At 49.2% G+C, this 26114-nt stretch overlaps 1 protein-coding gene across 2 annotated transcripts in view; it reads left to right on the top strand.

Annotated features, from left to right (window-relative positions):
- Positions 1-26114, top strand: part of SZT2 (SZT2 subunit of KICSTOR complex) — a 51094-nt gene that overhangs the window by 627 nt on the left and 24353 nt on the right. The window contains exons 2-24 of one of the 2 annotated variants that reach the window (XM_047869871.1): positions 9103-9228; positions 9776-9949; positions 10250-10420; positions 14276-14407; positions 15145-15286; positions 15683-15789; positions 19290-19500; positions 19732-19902; positions 20317-20551; positions 20745-20874; positions 21626-21768; positions 22002-22154; positions 22293-22407; positions 22622-22839; positions 22936-23151; positions 23533-23611; positions 23856-23950; positions 24401-24569; positions 24768-24882; positions 24997-25110; positions 25279-25449; positions 25616-25710; positions 25958-26081. In XM_047869871.1, coding sequence (XP_047725827.1) covers positions 9103-9228; positions 9776-9949; positions 10250-10420; positions 14276-14407; positions 15145-15286; positions 15683-15789; positions 19290-19500; positions 19732-19902; positions 20317-20551; positions 20745-20874; positions 21626-21768; positions 22002-22154; positions 22293-22407; positions 22622-22839; positions 22936-23151; positions 23533-23611; positions 23856-23950; positions 24401-24569; positions 24768-24882; positions 24997-25110; positions 25279-25449; positions 25616-25710; positions 25958-26081 — 3406 coding nt within the window. Of the gene's footprint in view, positions 1-9102; positions 9229-9775; positions 9950-10249; positions 10421-14275; positions 14408-15144; positions 15287-15682; positions 15790-19289; positions 19501-19731; positions 19903-20297; positions 20552-20744; positions 20875-21625; positions 21769-22001; positions 22155-22292; positions 22408-22621; positions 22840-22935; positions 23152-23532; positions 23612-23855; positions 23951-24400; positions 24570-24767; positions 24883-24996; positions 25111-25278; positions 25450-25615; positions 25711-25957; positions 26082-26114 lie in introns of those variants that run through there. The other variant, XM_047869872.1, reaches the window with a different exon arrangement.

Here is a 26114-nt window from a genome sequence, read left to right as displayed (position 1 = left end):
TAGCTATCTGTGCAACTTTGAGCAAGTCTTGATTTCCAGGATCCTGTTTCTTTCTTCATAAAATACCTGTCTTATGGTGTGTTGTGAGGACTTGACGTGTTAAACCAGAAAATGCACGGGAGGCATCGATTGGATGCCAAGGACCACGCGAGAACTCATACATACATTACGTTATTAAAACTTAGGCGAAGAATGTGGCAGTATCCGCTCTCATTTACAGATAAAGGAATTGAAAAGTGAGGGAGGTTAAGTACTTACCCAAGTGCTCCTCAGCTGGGGAGTAGCAGAGTTGAAGTTAGAAGATCTGAGCATAAAATCTCTCAGCTTTGGAAAAAACGGAACACTAGAACAGGTGCCCAGTGATGTAAGAGAATATATGAGTAGGTGGGAAGGGTCGAGGATGTGTAGAATGACATAAATAGAAGTCATTTATTGAATGAGTACTGCATGCCAGGCACCATTCTAGATGCTTTGCCAATATCAATTAATCCTCTTGTCCTAGACACTTTTATCATCTCCCATCTTTCAGTTGTGGAAATTGAAACACAGATCCTTGCAGCATAGTTACACAGCTAGTAAGTAGGGGAGCCAAGACTCCCAAAACAGGTGGCCTGGCCCCAGATCTTGTGTTGTTAACCATAGTGATTATAGTATAAATAATAAAATAGCCACAGGATGGTAAGTCTCCAGTTTGTTGGGATTTGGTGTTATGAAACCCAAGATTAAGTAGGAAACTCTAGCCTATTTTAAAGAATCAGACATGTTCACAAAGAAGCCATGCATCTGAAATGTCAATACTGAGAAAGACTATGAAAGAATTTGGAGTACTCCTCCGTAAGAATTAAGATGAGAGGAAATGGGGGCACCTGGGTGGCTCCGTAGGTAACAGTTAAGCATTCAACTTAGCTCAGGTCATGATCTTTCAGTTCAGGAGTTCAAGCCCCGCCTCCGGCTCTGTGCTGATGGCTCAGAGCCTGGAGCCTGCTTCAGATTCTGTGCCTCCCTCCCTCTCTCTCTCTGCCCCTCCCCTGCTCTCTCTGTCTGGTCTCTCTCTCTCTCTCTCTCTCAAAAATAAATAAACATTTACAAAACAACAGCAGCAAAGATGAGAGGAAATGGGATGTTGTAGCAAAATACGACATACCTTTCAGGCAGGTGGCATAAAACAGCACTGTCCAATAGAAATCTAATACAAGCCATGTGTGCAAATTTTCTAGTAGACACATTTAAAATGGTAATAAGAAACAGAGGAAATCAATTTTAATAATGTATTTTATTTATATATACTTCCAAGATACTATTTCAACAGGTAACAAGTATTAAAAACTATGAGCTACTTATCATTCTTTTTTGTACCAAATCTTTAAAAATCCAGTGTGTGTTTTACACTTCTAGCACATCTCATTTTGGACTTTTGGACTCACAACATTTCAGGTTCTCAGTAGCCCCATTTGGTAGTGGCTACCATATTGATCAGTGCAGATCTATAGGAGCTTGGAGTCAAGACACATACTTGTGGGAGTCTCATTCAGCCAAAAGTGAAGCATGTGTTAAGTTCTTGATTTGCATTTCTGAAAATTTTATCTCAGAAAGTAAAGGGAGTGAAGTTTGCCCCTGGGCAGAAAAGTCACTGACTTTGAGAGGTTGTTACAATCCGAAGAGAGAAAATTGAGCATAGTCAGATTTAAGAAATCATTCATTCATCAAATATTTAAAATATTTTTATGAGTGCTGTGGATTCAGAATCGTGCTAAGTATCAGGGTGGATACCGAGCAGTGTGAGGCAGACATGTCCTCTATTGTAATAGAGTAAACAAACATTGAATTATAATAAGGGCTGCAAAGGAAAACTACAGAATGAATGAGTGTTTAAAAGAGGTTCTTAACCGACTTTGTTAAGAAGTGTGTGGGGCGGGGGTGGTTTGGGATGCCTTCTCAGAGAAATGACACTTCAGCCTGAAGACCAAGTAGAAGTTGGCCACGAGAAGAGGCAGAGCGCATCACAGGCAGAGGCAATAGTGAAAATCCTGACGTGAGAAGGAGCGTAGAGCCCTCAGAGAACAGAAGAAGCAGCTGCTAGTGTGGGTGCAATGTGACAATGAGAACAGCTAACACTTCCAGAGTGCTTACTAAGTATCACCTAATCCTTGTAAAATCTCCACAAAATAGGCACTGTTATTTTCCTGATGGCACAGATGAGGAAACTAAGGCACAGTAACTTCACCAAGGCCTTGTATTAATAAGCAGCAACAGAACCAACGTTTGATCCCTCTAGGTCCTCTAAATTGGCAAGAGATGGGTAAGAGATGAGAAGAAGATTCAGGCTGAGTCCATGCTAGAGGTTCAGGACTTACGTGGCATAAGTCCAGTGGTAAGGAGCCTTCAGACAGTTCAAGGGAGAAAATGTCTACATTACTTCATGGAATTCTTTATTTTTAATTTTTTTTTTTTTTTTTTTTTATTAGAGAGCATGAGCGCACGTGAGTGGGGAAGAGAGGCAGAGAGAGGCAGAGAGAATCCCACGACCCTGGAATCATGACCTGAGCCAGTGTCAAGAGTCGGATGCAACCGACTGAGCCATCCAGGCGCTCCTCATGGGATTCTGTTAGAAAACAGCATCATGGTTGGAAAAGGCTTCAAAAATTATTTATACCTTAACCACGAAGGGACAGGTGCAAAGAACAAACAAAAAACAAATTGAGATGGGCGATGTTTCCGTCGTCCTGATATATATGGTATGCAGTACAGTGCCTAATAATGTATTATTCATCTTGTAAATGGTATGTAGGCCTCAATAAATGTTCCAGAGAATGATAGGCTTCCTCTACCATTGTTCTCATTCTCACGTTTAATTGCAGCAACATCCTTATGAAGTAGGTATTCTTACCCACATGTTATCAATGAAGAAGCTGAGTCCTGGAAAAAATTAAGTAACTTGTTCAAGCTCACATAGATAGCAAGTAGTAGAACCAGATTTCAATCCAGGTCTCTGACTCTAAAACCCTGCTTTCTCTTTGCCAGATTAGTCCCAAGAGTAATGCATTTCAGACTCAGGGAGATTATATATTAGGGCATTGAAGCTCCATGTGAACGTGGATGCCGAGAGAATACAGCTAATTCAGGTTTGTCAAAGCAGAAGAATCACTTGGGGAGCTTGTTAAATTTAGATTCCTGAGTCCTGTCAACTCGAATTCAGTTGGTTTGGCTGGGGCCTAGGAATCTGTATTTTAATAAGCACCTCGCCACTCTCATGCACCTGGTCCTTGGATCACACTTTGAAAAATACTATTTTAGCTGCTTAAATTCTTACGTTTTCTGGTTCTGATCAATTACATCTTGAATGTGAGGCAAACTTCAAGATGATGGTTTGAACATGTTGTTGTTGACTTCGAAGGGTCATGTTTGAGGGAGAAATGTGAGAAAGATTAAGTTGGGCCAATGTTCCTGGTTTCAAGAGAGTGGATTCTGTAAGAACTGGTTGATGAACTAACTACGTAAGCTTCACTTGGCCTTGGACAGTCAGTCCATCATTCAAAATAACTTTCATTTGTTTGTTTTAGTTTGAGAGAGCATGTGTGAGCACAAGCAGAGGAGGGGCAGAGAGAGAGAGAGAGAGTGAGAGTGAGTTCCAAGCAGGCTCCACACTCAGCAGGAGCCCGACACAGGGGCTTGATCCCACAGTCCTGGGATCAGGACCTGAGTCAAAACCAAGCGTCAGTCGCTCAACCTACTGAGCCACCCAGCACCCCTGTCATTCAAAATAACTTCCAAGACAAGGTGGAGAAATGGAAGCTGTACTGTAGTGAAATCAAGCCGTCTACTAATAATCTAAAGAACGTTTACTAATAGCACAGCACCCATCTGTGTCTTCCATCCGCTTTATCTCCCCTTTTCCTCTTCACTTAGCAAACCCCACTCAACCTTCAGTGTCACTTTCTCCTAAGATCCTAGCTTGGGTCAGGTTACTTTGTTATATGCTGCCATAGAACCACTTTCTTTTCCTTTGGCACACTTACTCAGTTTGTAATCATATAGTTAGTAGAATGATTATTTGATTAATTTTTTCTCCATTACAGGGTAAATGTTACGAGAGCAGAGAATGCCAGTTTTTGCTTTTTGTGGTATCCTTAGGACCTAGCCCGGTGCTAGCATGTAGCTGGCCCTCCATAAATTTGTTGACCGATGAATGAATGCACACTCACCTTGTCTTTGTCCTCTTTGGACAGGAATGAGGACTTGATGGCATCCTGATGAAATTAGCAGGGAAATTAAGCTGGAAAGAGATTTGCTAAAAGACAAAACAGCACTCTAGGTTTCACAATAGAATAATAGACTGAATTTATCCAATATAACAGGACTAATTGAATAATTGGATGTGTTCCAAAAAGCCAGCTGCATGAGGACAGAACAGAGGATGTGTCTTAACAGCAACACAAGTGAAAAAGTTATGGAGGTTCCCTGCGCCAACAGTATGGTAAAGTCAGTCGGACTTAGGAGACTCTGAATCTGTGACCTCACCTGGGTATTGTGTTCCATCCTAGCCCCCACATTTTGAGTTGAAAAACAGACCAGCCAGAGTTCATAGGCATATGATCTAAGATACAGTGGGGAAACTTGAAACAATGCTCTTTAAGATTTACCTGAAGAACTCAGGAGATGTTTATTACAGAGAAACAGAGACTCAGGGCTGCCATCAGATGTTTGATAGATTATCCTTTGGCAGAGGGTCAGACTTTCCTTTGGGTTTTATCAAGGGGTAAAGCCAGAAATGGGTTAGATGTTTTCAAGAGAACAGATCTCAAGAATGGGTCAAGATTATATCAAGAAGACAGATTCTGGCTTAGTGTGAGGAAATATCCAGCTATGCCAGGTAAATGGGGACGAGCAAAAAAGCTGAAGTGAATGGCTGTGCGGGACTCTTTCCAGACACAAAGCAGCAACTGATCAATGAATTGCTTGTTTTCACTTGTTACACCAACGCACGCATTTATACTTTCACACGCCATTGGGATACATGGTAGTGTTTTATGGAGGAGGAAAATAAAGTTCAAGACCAGAGGCTCAGCTATCAAATCACACTTTCTTTCAAAACAAATCGATTAGAACTCACACCCGCAGCCCTTCCCCAGATTCCAAGAACTGTAAAAAAGAGGTAATATTTGAAAAGAAAATAATAGTGAAAACCTGGTAAAAACAACTTTGGTGGAAGCAGAAGAAAAACCCAGACATAAAATAGGCTCGTTTTTCTATAAAGTGGATGAGGAAGGATGGGATCTCTTGGACAACACAGAGCAGACATTGCTAAAAGTGAAAAGTTGGGAATCAGTGGTAAGAAATTCAGAACATAGCTCAAAACAGAAGAAACATAGCTTGTGAGAGCCATTTCCCTCACACATTCGGTCAACAAATATTTGAACACCTAGTATGTCTTGGCATTGTGCTGGTTGCTAGGGATACAGCAAAGGACAACATATAGACAAAAGCTACCTCCTTAGAGCTTCTAGACTTGCAGGGGAAACAAAATTTACAAAGTACACAAATTCTTCATTATAAACTGGTGGGTGCCATGAAGAATTCTAAACTGCTTTGTGACTGTGTGACAGAAGTGAAACCTGTCATGCCTAACACAGTGCAGGGGATCATAGATTCATTCGTGAAACCCAGAATCACCAACATTTTAGACCTAGAAGGTGGAGCGACCAAGTGTTCCCAATTGTTCTTATGGTGCTGACCCACGGATGTGTGTTCTCTGTTTAACCCAGCTCAGTATGGGCCCAGATTCCTTCCTATGGTGTTTTCTTGCATAGCTGAAACAGGCTGGCATTTGGGGGAAAACAAAGTCTTTACTAACTACCAAAGAAGAACCAGAGGAATATAGTACTGAGATTAGTGTTAAGATTATCTCACCTTGAGAAGAGTTGTAGAGAAAAAGAGTTGTACTGATTATTAGTTTTAAACATCAACTTTGCTTTGCTTAGAACATATGGCAAATTCACTTATTCAGCAAATTGTATGGAGCATCTGATGTGCCAGGCACTGCTGTAGGCTCTGAAGATAGAATGATAAACAAAGGACTGCTGAATGCAGGTATCCTTCCTATTCTGATAGTACTCCCGGCCCCAGCCCATCCTTTCCTAGAGAGCCTTGGCAGGGATCCAGCACCATCAGTTAGACAAGAGTGGGCATCAATCTCACACCCACACCAGCTCAGCCAGTCCTGAGGGAGAGCCTGACTGGTTTAGGAGGGCATCCCATCCCGAGACTAAGGTCAAGCAGAGGGCAAGTGACTGCTGCACATTCCTTCTTGGCCGGTAGACCCTTTGCTGTTTCTAGCATCTTGGTGATAAGGGTGTACAATCTTAAGGGACCTTTTGAGGGGAATGGTGGTTAGAAATGATGGTAAATACCTGTATCTGATTTTTCTCACTAACTTGGAAATCATTCTGCAATTTACCGGTTTCCAGGGCTATCTTAGTCGTCCTTGATACAGTTTTGTTCCTTCCTCCCCACTGCTTCCAATTAATCACTGATTGTTGTCTTATTCTAAAGGGTTCTTAAAATGGCAGCTAAGCTCACTTGTCTTGAAGGTTGCGTTAGCTGAGTGTGTGTGTGTGTGTGTGCGCGCGTGTGTGTGTGTAAAACCAGACTTTGTCAATGAAAGGCAGTACTGGCTTTACATTCTGGCACAAGTGCTGTCTCATCGGAGACCAGTCTCAAATAGTTCACAGAATGGCTACTATGAGTAGCTCTGGTCTAGGCCACTGCCATCTCCCCTGGTTGTCAGGGGATCTTTCTGAATCACGTGGTAGCCAGAGGGATTTTTTTTTTTTTTTAATGCAGATAAAATATTATAGCTCTGTGAAAAAAAAGTTCAGTAGCTTGCTCCAACTCTTGGGAAAAATCCTTGGCCAGCACCTACCTTAGCCTGGCGTACAGAAGCAGCATAATAGAGAATAGTGTGATTTTAGGTAGTATAGAGACGTAACACAAAATAATATTGAATCCTATATCGATATTTCAGTTGTCTTTTTGTTTTTCTGACTATGGCGGAGCATCCTTTATGCTTGTAGAGACCCATCGTGTTCTTTCTCGGGACCACTTCAAATCTTTTCTGTTCTTAAACCCCCAGTTTTATCCGCTTGTCACTCTTCAGTAGTTGGGCTTTGCAGCTCATGAGGCCTGGGTCTGACTTCTGACCCTGCACCTACTAATTGTGTTAAATCATTTCACTTTTTTGGACCTCCGTTTGTTTCTGTTAAGTGTTTTATGTGAAGCCTGATTGAGTGTACGAGTGTGGAGAGCCTTCTATTATGCCCGGTAATAACCTGGTGATAGTTCACTTTTATAATATTCTTTCTGAGCGCCAGGCATTGTGCTGAGCACTTCCTATACCTGATTTCGCTTAGCCCCCTTAACAACACTGTTAGATCGGTATTAGGATTATATCCATTTTACAAATGAGGGCACTGAGGCTTAAGGAGGTTAATGAAGTACCTTTTCCCCGATCTCACAGGCTAAAAAGAGGCCAAATTGGGATTCACACCAGGCCGTCTGAAACTGAAGTTCTTGCACTTAGCGTCTCCAGGGGACTGTTGAATATGTTACAGGTGCTCAAGAAATGGGAGTTTCCTGCCTGCTTCCACCTATGCCATTTCCCAGTACCTGTTTCTGTGTCTTTTTTTTTTTTTTTTTTTTTTTTGAGAGAGAGAGCAAGAGCAAGCATGAGCAGGGGAGAGGGGCAGAGGAAGAGGGAGAGAGAAGATCTTAAGCAGGCTCTGTGACCCTGAGCTGAAATCGAGAGTCAGATGCTTAACCAACTGAGCCACGAGGTGCCCCTGTTTTGTGTCTTTTGAAGCAGGCCTTCTGTCCTGAAGAAGGATAGCTTTCTTCATCTTTAGTCATTGTGTCTGCTTTCCACACTCCTCTCTGCCATCAACCATCCTTCGTTATTGCTTTTCCAGGCCTTTTTCTATTTCTTCAAATTTCCCCATTCGGGGGGAAGAAACCTTCACTTCCTTTCAGTACCACATTTCTCAACAGTTATTGGCTTCTGTTTATTTCTACCACCCTCTTCAGTCCTCGCCGCCTGGCCCTTCCCCTCACCGGCCAGGGACCCAGGGGGAGAAATTTGCAATTTGTCTAAGCCAGAAGGAGAGTTGTCTTTTCATCGGAGGCTAGAGTAAGGGAATAAAGGAATTTCAGGTAAAGATTGGTCAGGAAAAAATGTTGGGGGAGTTCAGGGCAGTGGACCCTTATTTTCTCTGTGAAACAGTGGGTGAGTTTATCTGCCAGGCCCCCAGGGGCTGAGAGATGGGAAAAAGTTCTGAAGGGGATGGGAGAGGTTGCTCACCAGGGAGAAGTGAAGGCATAGGTAAAGTCCTGCTGGAACTGGCACCCCTGGCAAAGTGACAGGTTTCTCTCTGTCAGAGTGCCACTGGCATGGTATATGTGTGGATGAGGGAGAGCGTCGAATTCATCCCGAGCCAAGATTAGGCTCATGAGTGGAAGGACAAGGACACGGGTAAGGGAACTGATGCCTGTCAGGACACTGCGGAGCCAGCTGCCTCTGAGGCAGTGGTGGGAAGGAGCTGGAGCACTGACCACTGAGAAGTGTGGAGGGTGGGGAAAATGTGGGTCGTGACCCACAGGAGTTTAATTTTGAGGCATTCAGCGGGCTTGCTAGTCACCCAGTGAAGAGTCCTTTAGGGGCCGCTGTCATCAAGGCTTATTAGGAGGAAGCGTCCGGCATTACTGAGTATCTGCTTTGTTGTCAGCAATTTGCCAAGCATAGGGACACACACATAGAGCAAGACACAATCCCCACCCTTAATGAGCTTGTAGCTTATAGGAAAAACACCTACACATTCAATAATGTTAAAAGGGCACTTGGTCAACACAGAAGTCCACATAAGGGGAATGGGACCAGAGAACTGAGTCCTTGGGAACACGTTGCCCTGAGGGGGGAGCTAATTTTTCCCCTCTGCTGCCTTGCCTCTCCCTTATGTGTTGTGAACTCCTTGGACAAGTCACTTGCACAACGATCTATGTATACCAGGAACTCTGAATTTTTCTAGATTATTTCTAATATCTCTTTGTCTCCAGGTGGAAGAAGCTGGGCAGGTGTTCCTGTTGATGAAAAAAGATTATCGAATCTCCCGAAATGTCCGCCTGGCTTGGTTCCTCAATCACCTGCATCAAACTGTGCAGGCTACACCTCAGGAGATGCTGGTGAGGCCCAGAAACCTACAGGATGGGAGGGGCTGGCTCAGAAGGATCTGCTTTTTTAAGGGGGTCCTAGAAACAGGATGGGAGACGAACTCTAAGGGGTCTCATTCTAGAAGGAGCAAGTGACTTCCCAGAAGATGATTCCACCCGGGAAATTTTAATTTTCCAAATAGGAAGAGTATATAGTTGGGTTGCAGGAGATAGAACCAGTGGTTTGCCATTTTGGATGCAAGAGTTCAGGTCCTGGATGGGGCGCCTGGGTAGCTCAGTCGGCTCAGGTCCTGATCTCACAGTTCATGAGTTTGAGTCCCATGTCGGGCTCTGTGCTGACAGCTCAGAGCCCGGAGCCTGCTTCGGATTCTGTGTCTCCCTCTCTCTGCCCTTCTGGTGCACATACTTTCTCTCTCTCTCTCTCTCTCTCTCTCTCTCTCTCTCAAAAATAAACATTTAAAAAAAATTTTTTTTAAAAAGGAAGAAGTAGTTCAGGTCCAGGAAATAAAGGGGTGACTCTTCCCTGACCCTTTCCTTTTCTCTCTGTCCTAATTGTCAGCTCCAGTCTGAGCAGGAGTTGGAAGTCCTCAGCGTCCTGCCCCCTGGGTGGCAGCCAGATGAACCAGTGGTCCCAAGGCCATTCCTCCTTGTACCTTCGACCCGGGTTACCTTCCTGGCTTGGCAGTACCGATTTGTCATTGAGCTCGACCTTAGCCCATCTACTGGCATTGTGGTAAGGGACTAGAGGGAGACAGTGGGAAGAAGGAATAAGGGATGGAGTAGGGGGTGAGGAGGAGAGGGAGAGGCCTCAGAGATGTGAAAAGTGATCCCAGTCTACCATCGTGGAAAGGAAACAGGCTTTTAAATGGTCAGTGTTTAAAGACGTCCCATTCCACACGTGGCGCTGTATTTTGGGGGTGTGACCAACTTTAAGATGGGAGTTCCACTGACCCATGGAAGCTGCTTGTTTCTGCCCTCTGCTCAGGGCTGCTTTTGCTCACATTCGAGACATCTTTCTCTGCATTGCTCTCAGGATGATTCCACAGGGGAGATCTTGTTTGATGAAGTTTTCCATGCGCTCTCCCGCTGCCTAGGCGGGCTGCTTCGACCCTTCCGAGTGCCCGGATCTTGCATCGACTTCCAGCCTGAGATCTACATAACTATCCAGGCCTACTCCTCAATCATTGGCCTGCAGGCCCACCAGGTATCGCATCCTTTCTCCAAGTTTGTACCCTCAGACCTCATTTCTGGTAGTCCATTGACTAAGTCCTTATTCTGTCTCTACTGTCTATTTTCAAAGTCCCAACCTGTTTACCAATCGTCTCTGAGTCTGTCTCCTCTTGAGAAGGATCCATTCCTCAGCTCTTAAAGAGCCTTCTCGGGGTGCCTGGGTGGCCCAGTCGGTTAAGCACCGACTTCAGCTCAGGTCACAATCTCGTGGTCTGTGAGTTCGAGCCCCTCTTCGGGCTCTGGGCTGATGGCTCAGAGCCTGGAGCCTGCTTCCGGTTCTGTGTCTCCCTCTCTCTCTGCCCCTCCCCCGTTCATGCTCTATCTCTCTCTGTCTCAAAAATAAATAAATGTTAAAAAAAATTTTTTTTTAAAAAGAGCCTTCTCACGAGCTTTAGGTCCGTTGGCCTTGATTGGACAAATGCCTCTCCCACTCCTTCTGCAAGGCTGTGGTTCTGGCCACTGGATGTCTGTTTCACGCTGCCACTACCACCCCCCTTTTAATTTGATTAGAGGGTTTGCTTATATCCTGACTCCTGGCACTACCTCTAGGAGATGATCTTTTAGAATAATTTTATGATTTTGAAATATAACAAATGCCCAGAACCATAATTTCTTCCAAGGACAGAGGAGGGTCATCTTCCCTGAGGGCCCTGTGAAGTGCCGGGTGTTATGCTGACCATACAGATAATTACGAGCCTTATCCAACACCCAAACAGGCCATCACAAGACACTCCTTTTGGAGAATGGCCAGGTCTGTTACTGGAATATCTGTTTTTGGCTTAGATAAGCAGTGGCCCAGTTTCCCCTCATCTGCTTTTAACCACCTTCAACTCACTGTTAGGGGCTTACCCTGAAACTGCCCCTAATGGCCATGTTGTCACCTTGGCTGTCAAACTCGCTTTGAGATAGGGATGCAAGGAACAGCTCCCGAGGACCCGAGATCTACAAGGCAGTCGGTGCGTGTCTGGATCCCAGCCCACTGCTGTGGATTAAAGTGCCCTCCTAGCACAGCTGTTAGGACTGTTGCTTGTGGCCTGCATCCCCAGACAGAGGCCGGGCTTCTCAGGCACTGATGGCCAAGACCGGGAAAGCATGAGTGTTAGGTAATCACTCCACACTTGGTTCATTTCGGCAGACACTTACTGAAGCCTGATCTATGCGAGGCCTGGGCTAGGTCCTGTAGTCACAGATGTATCAGGCACTGTCCCTGTCCTGATGGGAGGACTTGAGATTTTAGTAGGGGAGACAGATATTGAAGGAGGTAATTTCAGTAGAATGTGATAAAGACACTAGTTAAGTAATGACTCGAATGCCGTGGGAGCACCAAGAGGGAGCAGCCAGCCAAGCCCAGGGAAGACTTTTGGACAGAGAGGCATTTGAATTGAGTGTTGAAGGAAGGATTGAGGTTAGCCCTTCAAAGAAGGGGAGTGGGCTTTCCAGACAGAGGGGCCAGCAAAAGCAAAGCTGCAGAGCTGTGAGATTGTGCTCTTGGTCACAGGTGCTCTAGGGGACTACACATTATTCTGTTTGACACAGTAGTATTTGAATGTGGAGGTGGGGAGTGGTGGTAAAGAGGAGATGAGAGAGAAGTAGAGGCAGAATTATGAGAGACCCTGAATGTCACGGCTAAGAACTATAGGAGAGTTTAGTGTGGTGATGATGACAAGCGCTGGATCTAGATTCACACCCCCTGTATTTGCTTGCTGTGTGCCCTTATGCAAATAACTTAACCTCTCTGTACATCTGTCTTTTCTTCAAAATGGGAAGATTAACAGTACCGATATTATGTGGTGACTGAGTTCATATATATCAAGCATTTAGAACAGTGCCTGCCCCATAGAAAACACGGGAAAGTTAGCTATTAAAACTGTTCATTGTTATTCAAACTGTTAAAAATGGAAGGTTTTTAAGTGGACAGTTATGAGATCAGATTTGTACACTGGGAAGATCAGGCTTGTTTGTAGCCAGGAAGGAAGATGGACTGGGGGGCAAATTCTGCATTGGGAAGAACAGGCCGAAGATTATTGCAGTACAGGAGGGGAGGGGAGCCCTGAACAAGGCCAACAGCTATGGAGAAGGAGCAGGCTTACTCAGTATAAGCCCTCAGGGCCACTTGTCAGCCCTGGGCTAGCTTCCTCACCATCTCTAAAGCTCCCCAAGATGTATTCTACTGTTCCTTAAAACAGAACAAAAAAAAGAGGCACCTGGGTGGCTCAGCTGGTTGAGTGTCCAACTCTTGATTTTGCTCAGGTCATGATCCCAGGGTCATGGGATTGAGCTCAGCACGGAGCCCACTCTCCTTGGGATTCTGTCCCTCCGCCCCACTCCCCCCGCTCACACGCATGCGCGTGCGTGCGCGTGCTCTCTCTCTCAAATGACATTTAAAAAAATAAAAAACAGAACAAGTTAAATCACCTTTATAATGTATGTCCATTGAAGGAAACTTGAAAAATACATAAAATATAAAGAAAAACAAAGCTTACCCATAATACACCACCCAGAAATAACTACAATTAACATTTTATGGAATTTCCTTCTTGCCTTTGAGTACTTGTTTATCCTCCCTCACCACCACCATCCAAAGAGAGGAGAAGAAACTATCAGGCTGATTCCAGACACATAATTTTACATCCTGCTTTTTAAATCTATAATATGGGCATTCTTCCTGGTCACTAAGTATTCGTTGAAAATATGATTTTTAATTGCTGCTTGGTTTGATATTTCATCACAATTTATCATTATATATTTGGCCAAACCCTAGTGTAGGATTCTTGGGCTGACCCACTTTTCACATCTAAACAATATAGCTGTGAACATCTTTCTCACCTTATAACCCCAGTCCCCTACTATTCCTCTGATTCCGTTTTTCTTCTCTTAGGCCTGTGGACTTACAGAGTCCCCCTCTCCCGGCTGTGACCACCCATTTCCCCAGTTCCGGATAGGGAGTGAAGCAGTAGTTGTCACGCAGGAGGGCAGGGGTAGGGGAGTAGTGGGCCTGTGAAAAGGTTGTAGGAGTCTGAAAGGAGAGTTCCCAGGGCCCACCAGGCCTGTATGAAATTTCTAGGATGGGGGCACTTAATTTACGTTGAAAGGAGGAGGAAAGGAACCCCATGGAGAGAGAATGAAGGCATTAGTCAAGAGGTCCAAGATTAGTTGGAGAGATTAGCTTTTGGGAAACAGAAGAGGATGAGGAATCGTTTCTTCAGAGCTTCAAAAGAAGAACAAGGACACAGATACAAACTTCGAGCAAGTATTGTGGGTGTTTTCGGTGGTTGGAGAGTAGTACCCCCCTGGGGTTAAGGCAAGCAGGGAGTTCCTGCTGACTGGTTTCCTTTCTATATGAAGAAGGGGGGGTAGGAGTTACCTGCTGAGGGGAAAAGGAAGGAAGGAACATTCACAGGGAAGATGATGTTGTACCTAAAAGAAAAACGGTCCAGAGCTGCCTCTGTGTGCAGTGCTTCAAGATCAACAAGAATAAAAATGTGTGAGTCGGAATGAGAAAGGCTTTGCCAGGCTGAGGTGGGGCTGTCTGCTGAGCCAAGATGGAAGATCTTATGGCACCCCCATGTGGGAGCTTGGGGAAACCCAGTGTGCAGGACCGTAAGCAGAGGAAGGTTGTGAACCCAGATGAAGATAACTAACGGCCTGGTGTCCCCGGTGGAGTAGATGATCTGACACGAGAAGAACTGGCTGTGGATTGAGTCACCCTGCTTGCGCGAGAAGTCAGGAGCGCCTAGAGAGAGCTGTGGAGACACATAGGCAGACCAGAAGAGTACTTTCCAGTGTCCCCCTGACCTTCATGTCTTGGTCTTTCCCTTGTGCTTCTCAGGTGCTGGTACAGGGCTGCCTTTTGGACCCTTCCCAGCGGGAGGTGTTCCTGCAGCAGGTATATGAACAGCTCTGTCTCTTTGAGGACAAGGTGGCCACCATGCTGCAGCAGCAGTATGACCCTCAGAGTCAGGTATGTGGGAGAGAAAGTGGGTGGAGACCGCTTAGAAAGAGGAGCTCTTAAGGGTCAGAGGGGAGAGAGGAAGGACAAGCCCCAGTACAGAGGGAAGAGAGGTCAGGGAAAGGGGCTAAGAGCCAGAGTGAGCCAAGGTTAGAAGTGCTGGTGAGTGCACGCAACAGGTTCCCTGCTGGAGGAGGAGGGCTCAGACACATTCCCAAGACACGCATTCTTGCCGGGAGAAAACGTGAAGACCGTGTGCTGGTGTCTTTTTCAGTCCTAGATCTCCTCCCCCAGTGGATCTGAGAAGGTGACTGTGTGTGGCTTTGATCGCTACGATTTTGTTCGGTCAGGGATAAAGCTGCTTGAACTCACTAGAATGCACTTGGCTCATTCCTTTGGATATCCTAGAAGTAGCCAAGCAAATTGAGTGCTCTATGTCTGAAGACTTAATTCGATTGATGTATAAAATATTTCATAATCGTGATGGGAAAGGGGCCATAAAAGGTGGAGAAGCCTGCTCCAGTGTAATCTGGTGCTTCATCTGGTGTCCGACTCCTTGTCAGCATCTGAGCACATGCTAGGAGAGCAAGCACAGTCAGGACTTGGCTGCATGGCAAGGGGTTGAGGTCCTCACAGGATTAGGCCTGTCAGGCCTGGGCAGTGCTGGGCTGTAAATTCTGGCTTTGCTGTGGATGGGAGGGACGGTAATTCTCTCTGACCCATTCTGTCTCATCTGTAACTCGGGCCAGGCCGAAGACCAGTCCCCAGACTCGGGGGAGCCCCCTGGCCGGAAGGTGGGAGTCTCCATGGTGACAGCTGACCTTGGGTTGGTCAGTATGATTCGTCAGGGCATCTTGGCACTGCAGTTGCTCCCCTCAAACTCTAGTGCAGGTCAGTAGAAGGACCTTTGGTGGGGCTGGGGAAATAGGAGGGTACGGGAAGGGGGCACTAGCAGTATAGATACAGGTTCCAGGGGATCAGTGGGCCCCAGAGAAGAGGATCTGTCTCCTTGTGTGTGTGTTTGAGCATCTCTCTCAAGCACCCCCAGCTCTGACAACCATCCAGGACCCTAGTGGGAGGGAGTCGAGCTCCAAGGACATCACTTCGGAGACTGGGGTCCAGCACTCAGGAGGCAGAAGCAGGAGGGAAGGGAAAAGGGAAGGGTGTGGATCATAAAACACATCAGTCGGTAGACACTGAGGTCTGAAGGGCCCCATCAGTTGGATGCCCCCCTGTAGCTTTGATCTGGTCAGTGTCCCCAGATCTGTCTGATATTTCCTGCTCCAGGTATCATCGTGATCACAGATGGGGTGACCAGTGTCCCTGATGTTGCTGTCTGTGAGACATTGCTGAACCAGCTTCGCAGTGGCACCGTGGCTTGTTCCTTTGTGCAGGTGAGGACTTTCTAGAAAGGATGAGAGGGAAGTGTGGTATATCACAAAGTTGGATATGCCTGGTTACTTTCTTACAGGGGATGATTTCCCACATAAAGCCAATAACATAGTTGCTTGTGTGTCGGTGGGGGGAATAGGTGTCCTGTCTAGAACAGGATAGATGGGGGCACCTGGGTGGCTCAGTCGGTTGAGCTGCCAACTTCGGCTCAGGTCACGATCTCGTGGTCCGTGAGTTCGAGCCCCGCGTCGGGTTCTGTGCTGACAGCTCGGAGCCTGGAGCCTGTTTTGGATTCTGTGTCTCCCTCTCTCTGACCCTCCCCCGTTCATGCTCTGTCTCTCTCTGTCTCAAAAATAAATAAACGTTAAAAAAAAAATTAAAAGAAAAAAAAGAACAGGATAGATGGCAGTGGTGGGAGAGGACTCTCATCTTTGTCCTCAGGGTGTGGGGAAACAGCATGTTATAGTAAAAAGAGTGCAGGTTTTGAAATTTGACAGCCATTTCCAGCCTCATCTCCCCCATTAGATGAGTGATTACCATTTTCATTGCAAGGATCAGAAAACCCGAAAACTAGCTTGAGCAAAGGAAGGAATAGGGATTTTCAGTGAACCACAGCCAGTTTGGATTGATGGACTGTAGGGTGGGAGGCAAAGCACTCTGGGAAACAAGGCTGGAGGGTAGGCACTGGCCAGAACACGAAGAGCTGGTTCTGCTCTATTACGGCATTTCAGCATAACTCTGTGGGTGACGTGGGTAAGTATAAGGAAAGCCACTAGTTGGGTTTATGTTTTATAAAGGTCACTCTTGCTGTTGCGTGAAATCTGGAGTGGAGGCCGGGAGGTTATTAATTGTGGTGGTCAGTGTGAGAGGGGAGCAGGGCTTAAGTTAGGGGGATAAAGGGTAAGAGACAAGGGGATAGAATTGAGAAAATGAAGAGGTGGAGTCAGCATGACTTGTGATTAGCAAGGTGTGAGGGGTGAGCAAGAAAGAGAGGTTAAAGATGTCTCTAAGTTTGTGACTCCAGTGGTGGCTGGGTAGCCAGCAGAGCAAACGAGGAGAAGCAGCTGGGGTGGAGTGAGGACAAGATGATGAGCCCAGGTTTGTGCATGTTGCATTTGAGGCGCTTATGGATCCGTGGGATAGCAGTTGGAAGCATCACCTTCGGGGTTAGGCATACTTGGCCTGAATCCCGCCTCTGCTTATTAGCTGTGTGACATTGGGCACATCACTTGATTCTTGGTCGGATTCATTTGTAAGTGGAGATTATAATGGTGCCTACTTCACTGGGTGCGACAATGCATTTAAAGTGCTCGGCAGAGTGCATGATTATGTAATAGATGGCTGCTATTCATAGCAGTTAGCAGTTGGAGATGCAGATCTGGTACTCAGGAGACAGCACTAGTTGAGAGAGTTAGAATTTGTCAGCCTACAGATGGTGATTGAGAAGAGAAGAGGGTCCCTGAAGAACCTTGGGGAATACCGGTGTTTAAAGGTCTTTTGTAAGAAGAGAACCCAGCAAAGAATGAAGGAAAATAATCAGACAAGAACCAGGAGGTTCTCATGTCAAAGAAGTCAGAGTTTGGGGAGGAAAGAAGTAGTTAACAGTGTGAGATGGCAGCAGAAAGATCGTGTAAAATGAGGAATGAACAGTACCCTTTGGATTTGGTGATTAAGAGGTCACGGGGATCTTTTTCAGGTCATTTCAGTGAAGAGGTGGCCAGGGAAATGATTGCAGTAGATGGAAGAGTGTTAACACAGGGAATTTGGCTGCTCAGATCAAGTGGGGGAACAAGAGCGAGAACAGTAGCCAGAGGGAAGTGCAGGGTGGAAGAGACAGATGCTTGGTTCTGTTCTGTTTGGTTTTGTTTTTCTAAATGTTTATTTATCTTTGAGAGAGAACATGAGTAAGAGCACGAGCGGGGAAGGGGCAGAGAGCGAGGGGGACAGAGGATTCCAAGCGGGCTCCGTGCAGACAGCAGAGAGCCCGGTGCGGAGCTTGAACTCATGAACCGTGAGATCATGACCTGAGCCGAAGTCGGACGCTTAACTGACCGAGCCACCCAGGCGCCCCTGTTGTTTTGTTGTTTTAAGCTAGATACCAGCATGTTTCTGAGGAACCGTGAGGAAGCAGGGTTTGAAAATAAGGGAAGGAAAAGGAAACCTGATGGAGTAAAGTCTCTACATTGACAGGACAGTGTTGGCTCAAGAAGTAGATCGAGGGACTCTTTTGGAGTGGATAGAAGTGAAGATGTAGATAATTCTGCTAAGGGTCTCTGGTCTCTCCCTGAAGGAAAAGGGAAGGGTGAGTACTGTGAGGGAGGCCAGAGTTGGGAGAGCAGGATTGAGGACAGCCCTGAAGGACTTGCTGGGTTGGGTGTCATGTGTTCTGATGTGGTGTCAGCCTATACACCATTGCACTTTTCTCCATTTGGGACCCAGGTATAGAGGTTGTGATCCTAGTTGGGCTTTTAAGGGGGAAGAGGAGTAAAGTCAAGAGGGCCAGGGGTAGACTTGGAAAGAGTAGAGGTTTGAGGGCTGGCAGTCTTAATGAGGTCAAAGAGCAGCAGGAGAAGGAGGATGGAAGGAATCCAAAGAGATAAAATTGTGTGTAATCAGTAGGATGTGGCAACTGAAATTGCAAAAATGAAGTGGTTCCAAGTGAAGCTAAGAGCCAGCATGTAGCCAGCAGGCAAGTGAGTGGAATAGAGTTAGTTTCTGGAGATGAGGGTTCAGGAACTCTGAGAGGCCAGGGATTTGAATGAACCTTCTAGAATAGGTCTGTCATCATTTTCTGAAGGGGCCGGCTAGTCAGTATTTTAAGCTTTGCTGGCCAAACGGATGTGGCAGCTACTCAGCTCTGCTCTTACCGTATCGAAGCAGTCATAGACAAGATGAATGGGAATGGCTGTGTTCCAGTAAAACGTTATTTACAAAAATGGCTGATGTGCTAGATTTGGCACACAGGTTATGTATAGTTTGCCAATCTCTGATCTACAGGCTTCGGGTTCAAAATATGGCCCATGGACCAGCAGCATTGGCATCACCACAGAGCTTGTTAGGAATGGAAAATCTTAGGCCCTTCCCAGACCTACTGCACTTTAACAGTATCCCCAGGTGTTTTGCACTTGATCTTAGCCAAAAGGCCGAGAAGTGATTCCCCAGGTGTTTTGTACCCTAAGGTTTGAGGAGCATTTTGTTAGAGACACTGACGTCTCTCGGATGGTGACAGGAAGCCAATGAACCATTTCTCACAGTCTTTAGTGAGTGGTGCAGTCTGGTGTTTGATGTTCTGAAAAAGGGCATGGCCAGATGGAATGGGCTTCAGACAGGAGCCCAGGGAAGGAAAGTTGCAGGGCAGTGGTCTTTCCTGGGAGAATGTTGACCCTCTTCCCGCTCTGTCATCTGGGAGATGGGCGCAGCCACCCAGCCCAGTCTCTTCCGCTTTTTTGTACTTCCTTCTCAGGTGCCTCTTTTGGTGCCTCTAATTCCTCATTTTCTCTAGGTGGGAGGAGTTTACTCTTATGACTGCAGTTTTGGCCACGTGCCCAATGTGGAATTGATGAAGTTCATCGCAATGGCCACGTTTGGTTCCTACCTGTCCACTTGTCCTGAGCCAGAACCAGGCAGCCTGGGTCTGACTGTCTACCACCGGGCATTTCTCCTCTACTCCTTCCTGCGCAGTGGGGAAGCCCTGAACCCTGAGTATTACTGCGGTGAGGATCAGACTGGGGCAAGAGGGGGCTGGCAGGGGAGTGTAGCACGGACCCAGAGGTGATTCGGGAATGGTTTGAGAGTTCTGGTCCCTAGAGAGATTGAGCGCATGCCTGGGGCTGGCTGTTCTGACACTCTTCTCTCCCCGGGATTTCAGCGTAGCCCCTCCCCCTAGATCTCTGTAGGCTCACAGAGAACCACCTGCCTCTTGCACATCCTTGCTGGTCTTCTAGGCTCTCAGCACCGCTTATTTAATGAGCACCTGGTCTCCGCAAGCAGCAACCCTGCCTTGGCTCTGCGCCGGAAGAAGCACACTGAGAAGGAGGTGCCAGCCGACCTGGTCAGCACCGTGTCTGTACGGCTTCGAGAGGGCTACAGTGTTCGAGAAGTCACCCTGGCCAAAGGTAAGGGTCACTAGGCCCTGCCACATCATACAAGGGTCAGACCTGCTGGGCAAAGCAGAAGCCACCTCGGTATCACACATGAGATTCTGCTTGTCATTTGAGACACATGGGTTCTGAGCTGCCTTCAGGGGTTAGTCTTCTTAGCATTTAGCTTCCCAGTTCCATCTCCTTTGCCAGAGAGAAGTCAGCTGAGGTTGGTGTGGTGTCCCGAACTTGGCTGTGTTTTCAGATCACTCCTGTAAACTTCTGTTTGTGGCAGTTGGCAGGCCCTAGGCCTGAAATCTCTGGAACCATGCTTGGAATCTTTAGCCAGGCTAGAGTTCCATGAGGTAGGTGGGGGTTTCGGATAGAACTCAGTCCCAGGCTGGAGTCCTGTCCCTTCTTCCCCTGAGTAGCATCCTGCTTCCCCTGAAGGAGGGTCTCAGCTGGAGGTGAAGCTGGTGCTGCTGTGGAAACACAACATGCGCATTGAGTACGTGGCTGTGGCGCCCTGGCCCCTGGAGCCGGAGGGCCCTCGAGGAACACGGGTGGAAGTGACGATGGAAGGCGGCTATGACATTCTGCATGATGTGTCCTGTGCGCTAAGGCAACCCATTCGCTCACTATATCGTACCCATGTTATCCGGCGGTTCTGGAACACGTTGCAGAGGTGAGTGAGGTCACCACCACTCAGTGAGCGACGCCATTTGTTGTGTGGGAGGGACAGAGGTGTGAAACTGGGAGCTGGAGAGAGTGCCCCTGAGGACCAGGCTCGTGTCGAGGGTCCCAGGTGCCCCCCCGAGCTGCCTTCCTCTGTACCCGCCACAGTCAGATGTGACTCAGGGCCAGCCCTTGTTCTGCAGCATTAACCAGACGGACCAGATGCTAGCCCACCTTCAGTCCTTCTCTTCGGTCCCAGAACATTTCACGCTTCCTGACAGCACCAAGAGTGGGGTGCCGCTCTTCTATATCCCTCCTGGCTCCACCACCCCGGTGAGTGGCCCTGATGCTCAGGATCCCTGCTTCATGCCCGCCCATGTTGGACTGGCACAGCTTCTGGAGCCCAGAACCACCTTCTCTTTCCTTCCCTCGTGTCTGAGGCACCTGGACCAGAATTCTAAGCTTTATCCTTGAGAGCAATTCTCCCTCCTTCCAAGTTCCTGGCGGAGAAGGGTCTGTAGAGAGAGGCTGTCCTCGACAGACCACGGGTGTCGTGTAGGTGGTGGCATCCCAGCTGACTGTGAGCCCCTTCGCCCCATCTCCATATGACATACTCTGGCTTTCTCTGGCAACTCCATTTTCCACCAGTGCCAACCACCCTCAACTGTGCGCCTCCTGAAGACCATAGCTTCCTTTGTCCTGTGCTTATTTCGCACTCAGCCCACAGTTGTCAGCCTTGAACCATGAGAGGGGGTTTATGCTGGCGTGTGGTGGCCTCATCCCGAGTTCCTCCCATCATTTAGCGGCATTCCTCTTAAGTCAGTGACGGAAACGTGGCAGGCTCCATCCTTTGCCTGGATTTAGCTCTAAAGGGCTACACGGTCTGTTTCTGAGCTCATCCTAATCTGGCCTTCATACTAGAGGCCTCTGTTTTTCGCTTCTGTCTCAGGCTGGGCTCTAAGTTCCTTTGGCCGTAAACCACTGCCATCTCCGACCCCTGGGCCCCGTGGTCCTGTTCGTTGTTTGGAGGTTGTGCCCTCTTTGTCCACAAGTGCTTCTATAGGACAGGCCTTCCTGTCCCCAGGTGCTCTCCCTGCAGCACAGCGGATCTGACTCATCCCACGCCCAGTTCGCTGCCTACTGGAAGCCAGTGCTGTCCATGGATGCTAATTCGTGGCAGCGATGGCTGCACATGCATCGCCTAGTACTGATCCTGGAGCACGACACGTGGGTACCCTCCGCGGGCTGAGGGGACAGGGGGTGATGGGAAAGGGGAACAGCAGACGAGCCCTCACCAACCTGAGCCAAGGAAAAACGATGACCCTTTCCTTTCCTAGTCTTCCTGCTCGTCCACCCCCACATCCTCAGATAGCGCCCAGAAGAGAGAAGTAGCAATCTATCTGTTTTTTGTCCCCAAGCTTGGGGCTGTGAGATGTGACCTCTGTGCACCCGTCTTCCAGACCAATTCCCAAGCACTTGCACACTCCCGGCAGCAATGGGCGCTACAGCACCGTGCAGTGCAGGATCTCTCACTCCTCACTGACCTCTCTGCTCCGGGACTGGAGCAGCTTCGTGCTGGTCGAGGGCTATTCCTATGTGAAGCTGCTCTCCAGGTGGGCAAAATGATGTCCCCTCACTCCTCCCCCTCCACTGCATCCCATGTCTCTTCCTCTGACCCCAGACCTCCCCCCTCCTTCTCAACCCACTTACTCCCAGTCTAGGGCTGCTCACTCACCCCCATTTTTCCTTAGTGCCCCAGACCAGCCCCCCTCCTCCTTCTACATGGTCCGCATCATTTCCAAGGCCCCATGCATGGTTCTTCGTCTGGGTTTTCCCATCGGCACACCAGCCCAGGCCCGGCACAAGGTAAGCTAGGCACTGCCTGACTCCCAGACCTAGGAGCCCTGTAGAGTGGACTAGCTCCTTCCCCACAAACTGCACAAGGCCAGGGCCAGTGGAGAAAGGAGCCCCCAGGCCAAGGAATGCTTGGAGTAGAGGGCTGAATCACTTTATCTGGGGACCCCTTCTCCCAGATCTATAGGAGACGGGGTTAGGAGGATCTGATCACATTTCTTCCCAGATTGTGTCGGGCTTACGGGAAGAGATCCTGCGGCTGCGCTTCCCCCACCGGGTGCAAAGCAAGGAGCCAACACCCAAGGTCAAACGAAAAGGGCTGGGGGGTGTTGGTGGGGGCAGCTCTCCCTCCAAGTCCCCCCCCATGCTGGGCCCGCAGCAGGCCCTGTCTGACCGGCCCTGCCTTGTGGTCCTGCATAAACCCCTGGACAAGCTACTCATCAGGTTGGTGTAGAGGCTGGGGCCCAGGCCGGGGCACGTGGGAGGGCTGGGGCGTAGCTGGGAATGAGCGGAGATCAAGCGATTGCCTCCATTGTCCAGGTATGAGAAGCTACCCCTGGACTACCGGGCACCCTTCTTACTGACGCTGGAGCCACCAGGGCCACTGCCGTTGGTGTCAGGCCGCTCAGCCTCCTCTAGCCTAGCGTCGCTGTCCCGCTACCTCTACCACCAGCGCTGGCTCTGGAGCATCCCATCGGGCCTGGTCCCCGCACTGCCACTCAGCGCCATCGCGCAGCTCCTCTCTGTCCTCACTGAGTATGTTACCCAAGCCCGGGCGGGCAGCTCAGGGCAGGGAAAGAGCAAGCATAGACTCTGGGTGGCCGCTGGCAGGAAGCCTGAGTCAGAGCCCGCCCATCTCTAAGCCTCTGAGCCACTGCTGTTCTGCACAGGATTTAGTGCAGAGCAGCGCCTGCCACTGCCCTCCCCTGCCCCTCCCCCAGGTCTGTTCACTTTGGCCTGTGCAGCTAGAGCTGTTGCACCTGAGGCACCAGTAGTCTGAGCAGGGCTGTCAGCACACGGGTCTGCCTGGATGGCTGCTGGGAGGTGGGCATGGAAGTGGCATGGGGCGGGGGACGGACCCTGAGCATCTCTCTCCCATCTCATCCTGTCGCTGCCCCCACCTTTATGGGGCTTCAGAGTCCGACTGTCAGAAGGGTTCCACTTTGCCTGCAGTGGGGAAGGAATCATCAACATGGTCCTGGAGCTTCCAATTCAGGTGTGTGCCGTCCCTTGTGACACCTCCCCAACAAGGTCTGTCACTGGAGGGACACTTGCCTCTGAGCTGCATTGGGGCTACTGGAAACGGTGCCTCATGGGGACCCTGTGGTCAGAGGACCCAGAGCCTGAGGCCAGTCCCAGGACAATGTGGCAAGGGGCTAGAGTTCTGGGGGCCAGAGCTGGGCCGGGCCAAGTCTCTGGCTTGGCTGAGGTTTACCCAAGATCTCCCATTCTGCCCCCAGAATGAGCCCCTGGGGCAGGCTGCAGGCGAGGAGAGGCACACATGTGTTGTCCAGTACATCCTCTTCCCCCCACACTCTACCTCCACCAAAGACAGGTGAGACCCGGGTCTGCCTGGAGAGCTGCCTCTCTCATTCTCCCTTCTCCCTACTACCCCTGAAGTTCTGTCTTCCGGGCTGCTAGAGAGTCGGGGTAAGGGTGCTATTTGTTGTTGTTTGTTTGTTTGTTTGTTTTAAGTTTTTTGGGGGGAGGCGGAAGGGGCAGAGAGAGAGAGAATCCCAAGCAGGCTCCACACTGTCAGCGCAGAGCCCTATGTGAGGCTCGATCTCACAAACTGTGAGATCATGACCTGAGCCAAAATCAAGAGTCTGACGCTTAACTGAGCCACCCAGGCGCCCCATTAGACGTTTCCTCAGGCAGACACAGGCCCAGAGAGGCCACGTGCAAGTTGTGTTCAACCTGTGTGCCTTCCGTGAACTGACCCCCTGCCATTCGGTTGTGGATCGGACTCTCCGCTCTGCCAGGCTCAGGGCTCCTCCTCCTTTAGCTTCTCGACAGATGATGACAACGATGTGGAGGTGGAGGCCCTGGAAGGAGACTCAGAGCTCAACCTGGTCACCGAGGTGTGGGTAGAGCCGCAGTATGGGCGAGTGGGGCCTGGCCCCGAGAGCTGGAAGCACCTGCGGGACCTGACATACTCTGAGATCCCTCGAGCTGTGAGTGACATCTGAAGCACCCCCACACCTTACCGGGTTAGCTGCCGTCCCTCTGGAGTACCACAGCTGTGGGCTTCCTGGTCCCTCTGAATCTCTGTGTTCTGCATGTCTGTGACTGTGTGGGCTTCCTTGAGCTGGACACCAGAGTACTCTGGGCTAGGACAGGCTGACCCCTGACCTCTGCTGTTTGTCCCCTAGCTCCACCCTCGGGACGCTGCCTGCATAGGCTCCATGCTGAGCTTTGAATACCTGATACAGCTGTGCCAGAGCAAGGAATGGAGTCCCCTGCCCCCAGAGCCAAGGATCTCTAATGGTCAGTGGGGAAGGGGCTCCTGGGATGGAACAGGAAAGTGTGTGGGGAGAAGGCAACCGTAGCTGGGGAGTCCGGGTCTCACTGTGGCTATCGTCCTCCTTCCCTGCCTCCTAGGATTGGACCAGGGAGGAGATACCTGTGTCCACGAGATCCCTTTCCATTTTGACCTAATGGGACTGTTGCCTCAGTGTCAGCAGCTCCAGATGTTCTTCCTTCTGCTTTCCAGAGGTGGGTGAACTTCGTACTTACCCATACGTAGAGGGTCAGCATGCGTGGGAGCATTGGGGCAGGAGGAGGCTTGGAGGCCGCAGGAGGGCTGCCATGGTCAGGGCTGAGCCAGGGGGCTGGCCAGCAGGAGGCTCTTGGTGCTGAGTGGAGTGTATGTCCACTGGGCAGAACCAGAGGGTGTCCCTCTCGCCGAGGGGCCCTGTCCCACCAACGACATGGTGCTGTGCCTGCTGCACAGCTGCCTGGGGCAGGAGCTGAGTGACCGGGAGATCCCACTGACCACTGCTGACCAGGCCACCTTCTTGAGTGAGGTGCTGCGGCGGACCTGCCACGGTCCAGGTGAGCTCCTGCCTCTTTCCCAAACAGCACGCTCTGGCCCAGCCCCATTTCCCCACCCCTCAGGGGGGCTTCTGTCTTTGGGTTTTGGTCTCCCCCTCTCTTCACCTCAGAGCCCTGCCTCTCTGCCGGCCCTGCCCTCTTCCACCCACCTCTACCCCCATCGTAGGTCCGGAGGAGTCTCCCGTGGGGGGCCACGGGATCCTAAAGGATCAAGCAGTCAGCAGCGCCCAGGCCGCTGGAGACTCAGCGCTTCCTCCCCTGGTCAGCACTGATTTGTCTCCTTCAGCCCCTTTTCACACTGACCTCCTTCTATTACCACATATTCGTGCCCCCCCTACCCCCGCTTTCTATCACCGGGGATACTGAATGCCTCCTGCCAGTGACAGGGTACTGAGTTCCTCTTTGCCCTGCATCTTGCACTCTATACCTAAGGCTGCGCTCCAGGGTGGAGGGAGGGAGCAGGGGTTGGGCGGTCCCTTACAGATTGTTCTGATTTTCTGTCTTAAAGGTTATAGGCCCTCCTGAGACTCTCAAGCCTCTCATCTCTACCCATTCCCCTCAGTGGCGCTGCTATGCAAGGCTTGTGACTCCCCAGCATGTGTTTCTGACTTTCCTCCCAGCTACCTTCTCAGGTACCACCCAATGGCCTTTATCACTGGCCTCAG

The sequence above is a fragment of the Prionailurus viverrinus genome, chromosome C1 (assembly GCF_022837055.1).
Source record: "Prionailurus viverrinus isolate Anna chromosome C1, UM_Priviv_1.0, whole genome shotgun sequence".
NCBI classification, from domain to species: Eukaryota; Metazoa; Chordata; class Mammalia; order Carnivora; family Felidae; genus Prionailurus; species Prionailurus viverrinus.
This window is presented reverse-complemented; position numbering and strand designations above follow the sequence as displayed.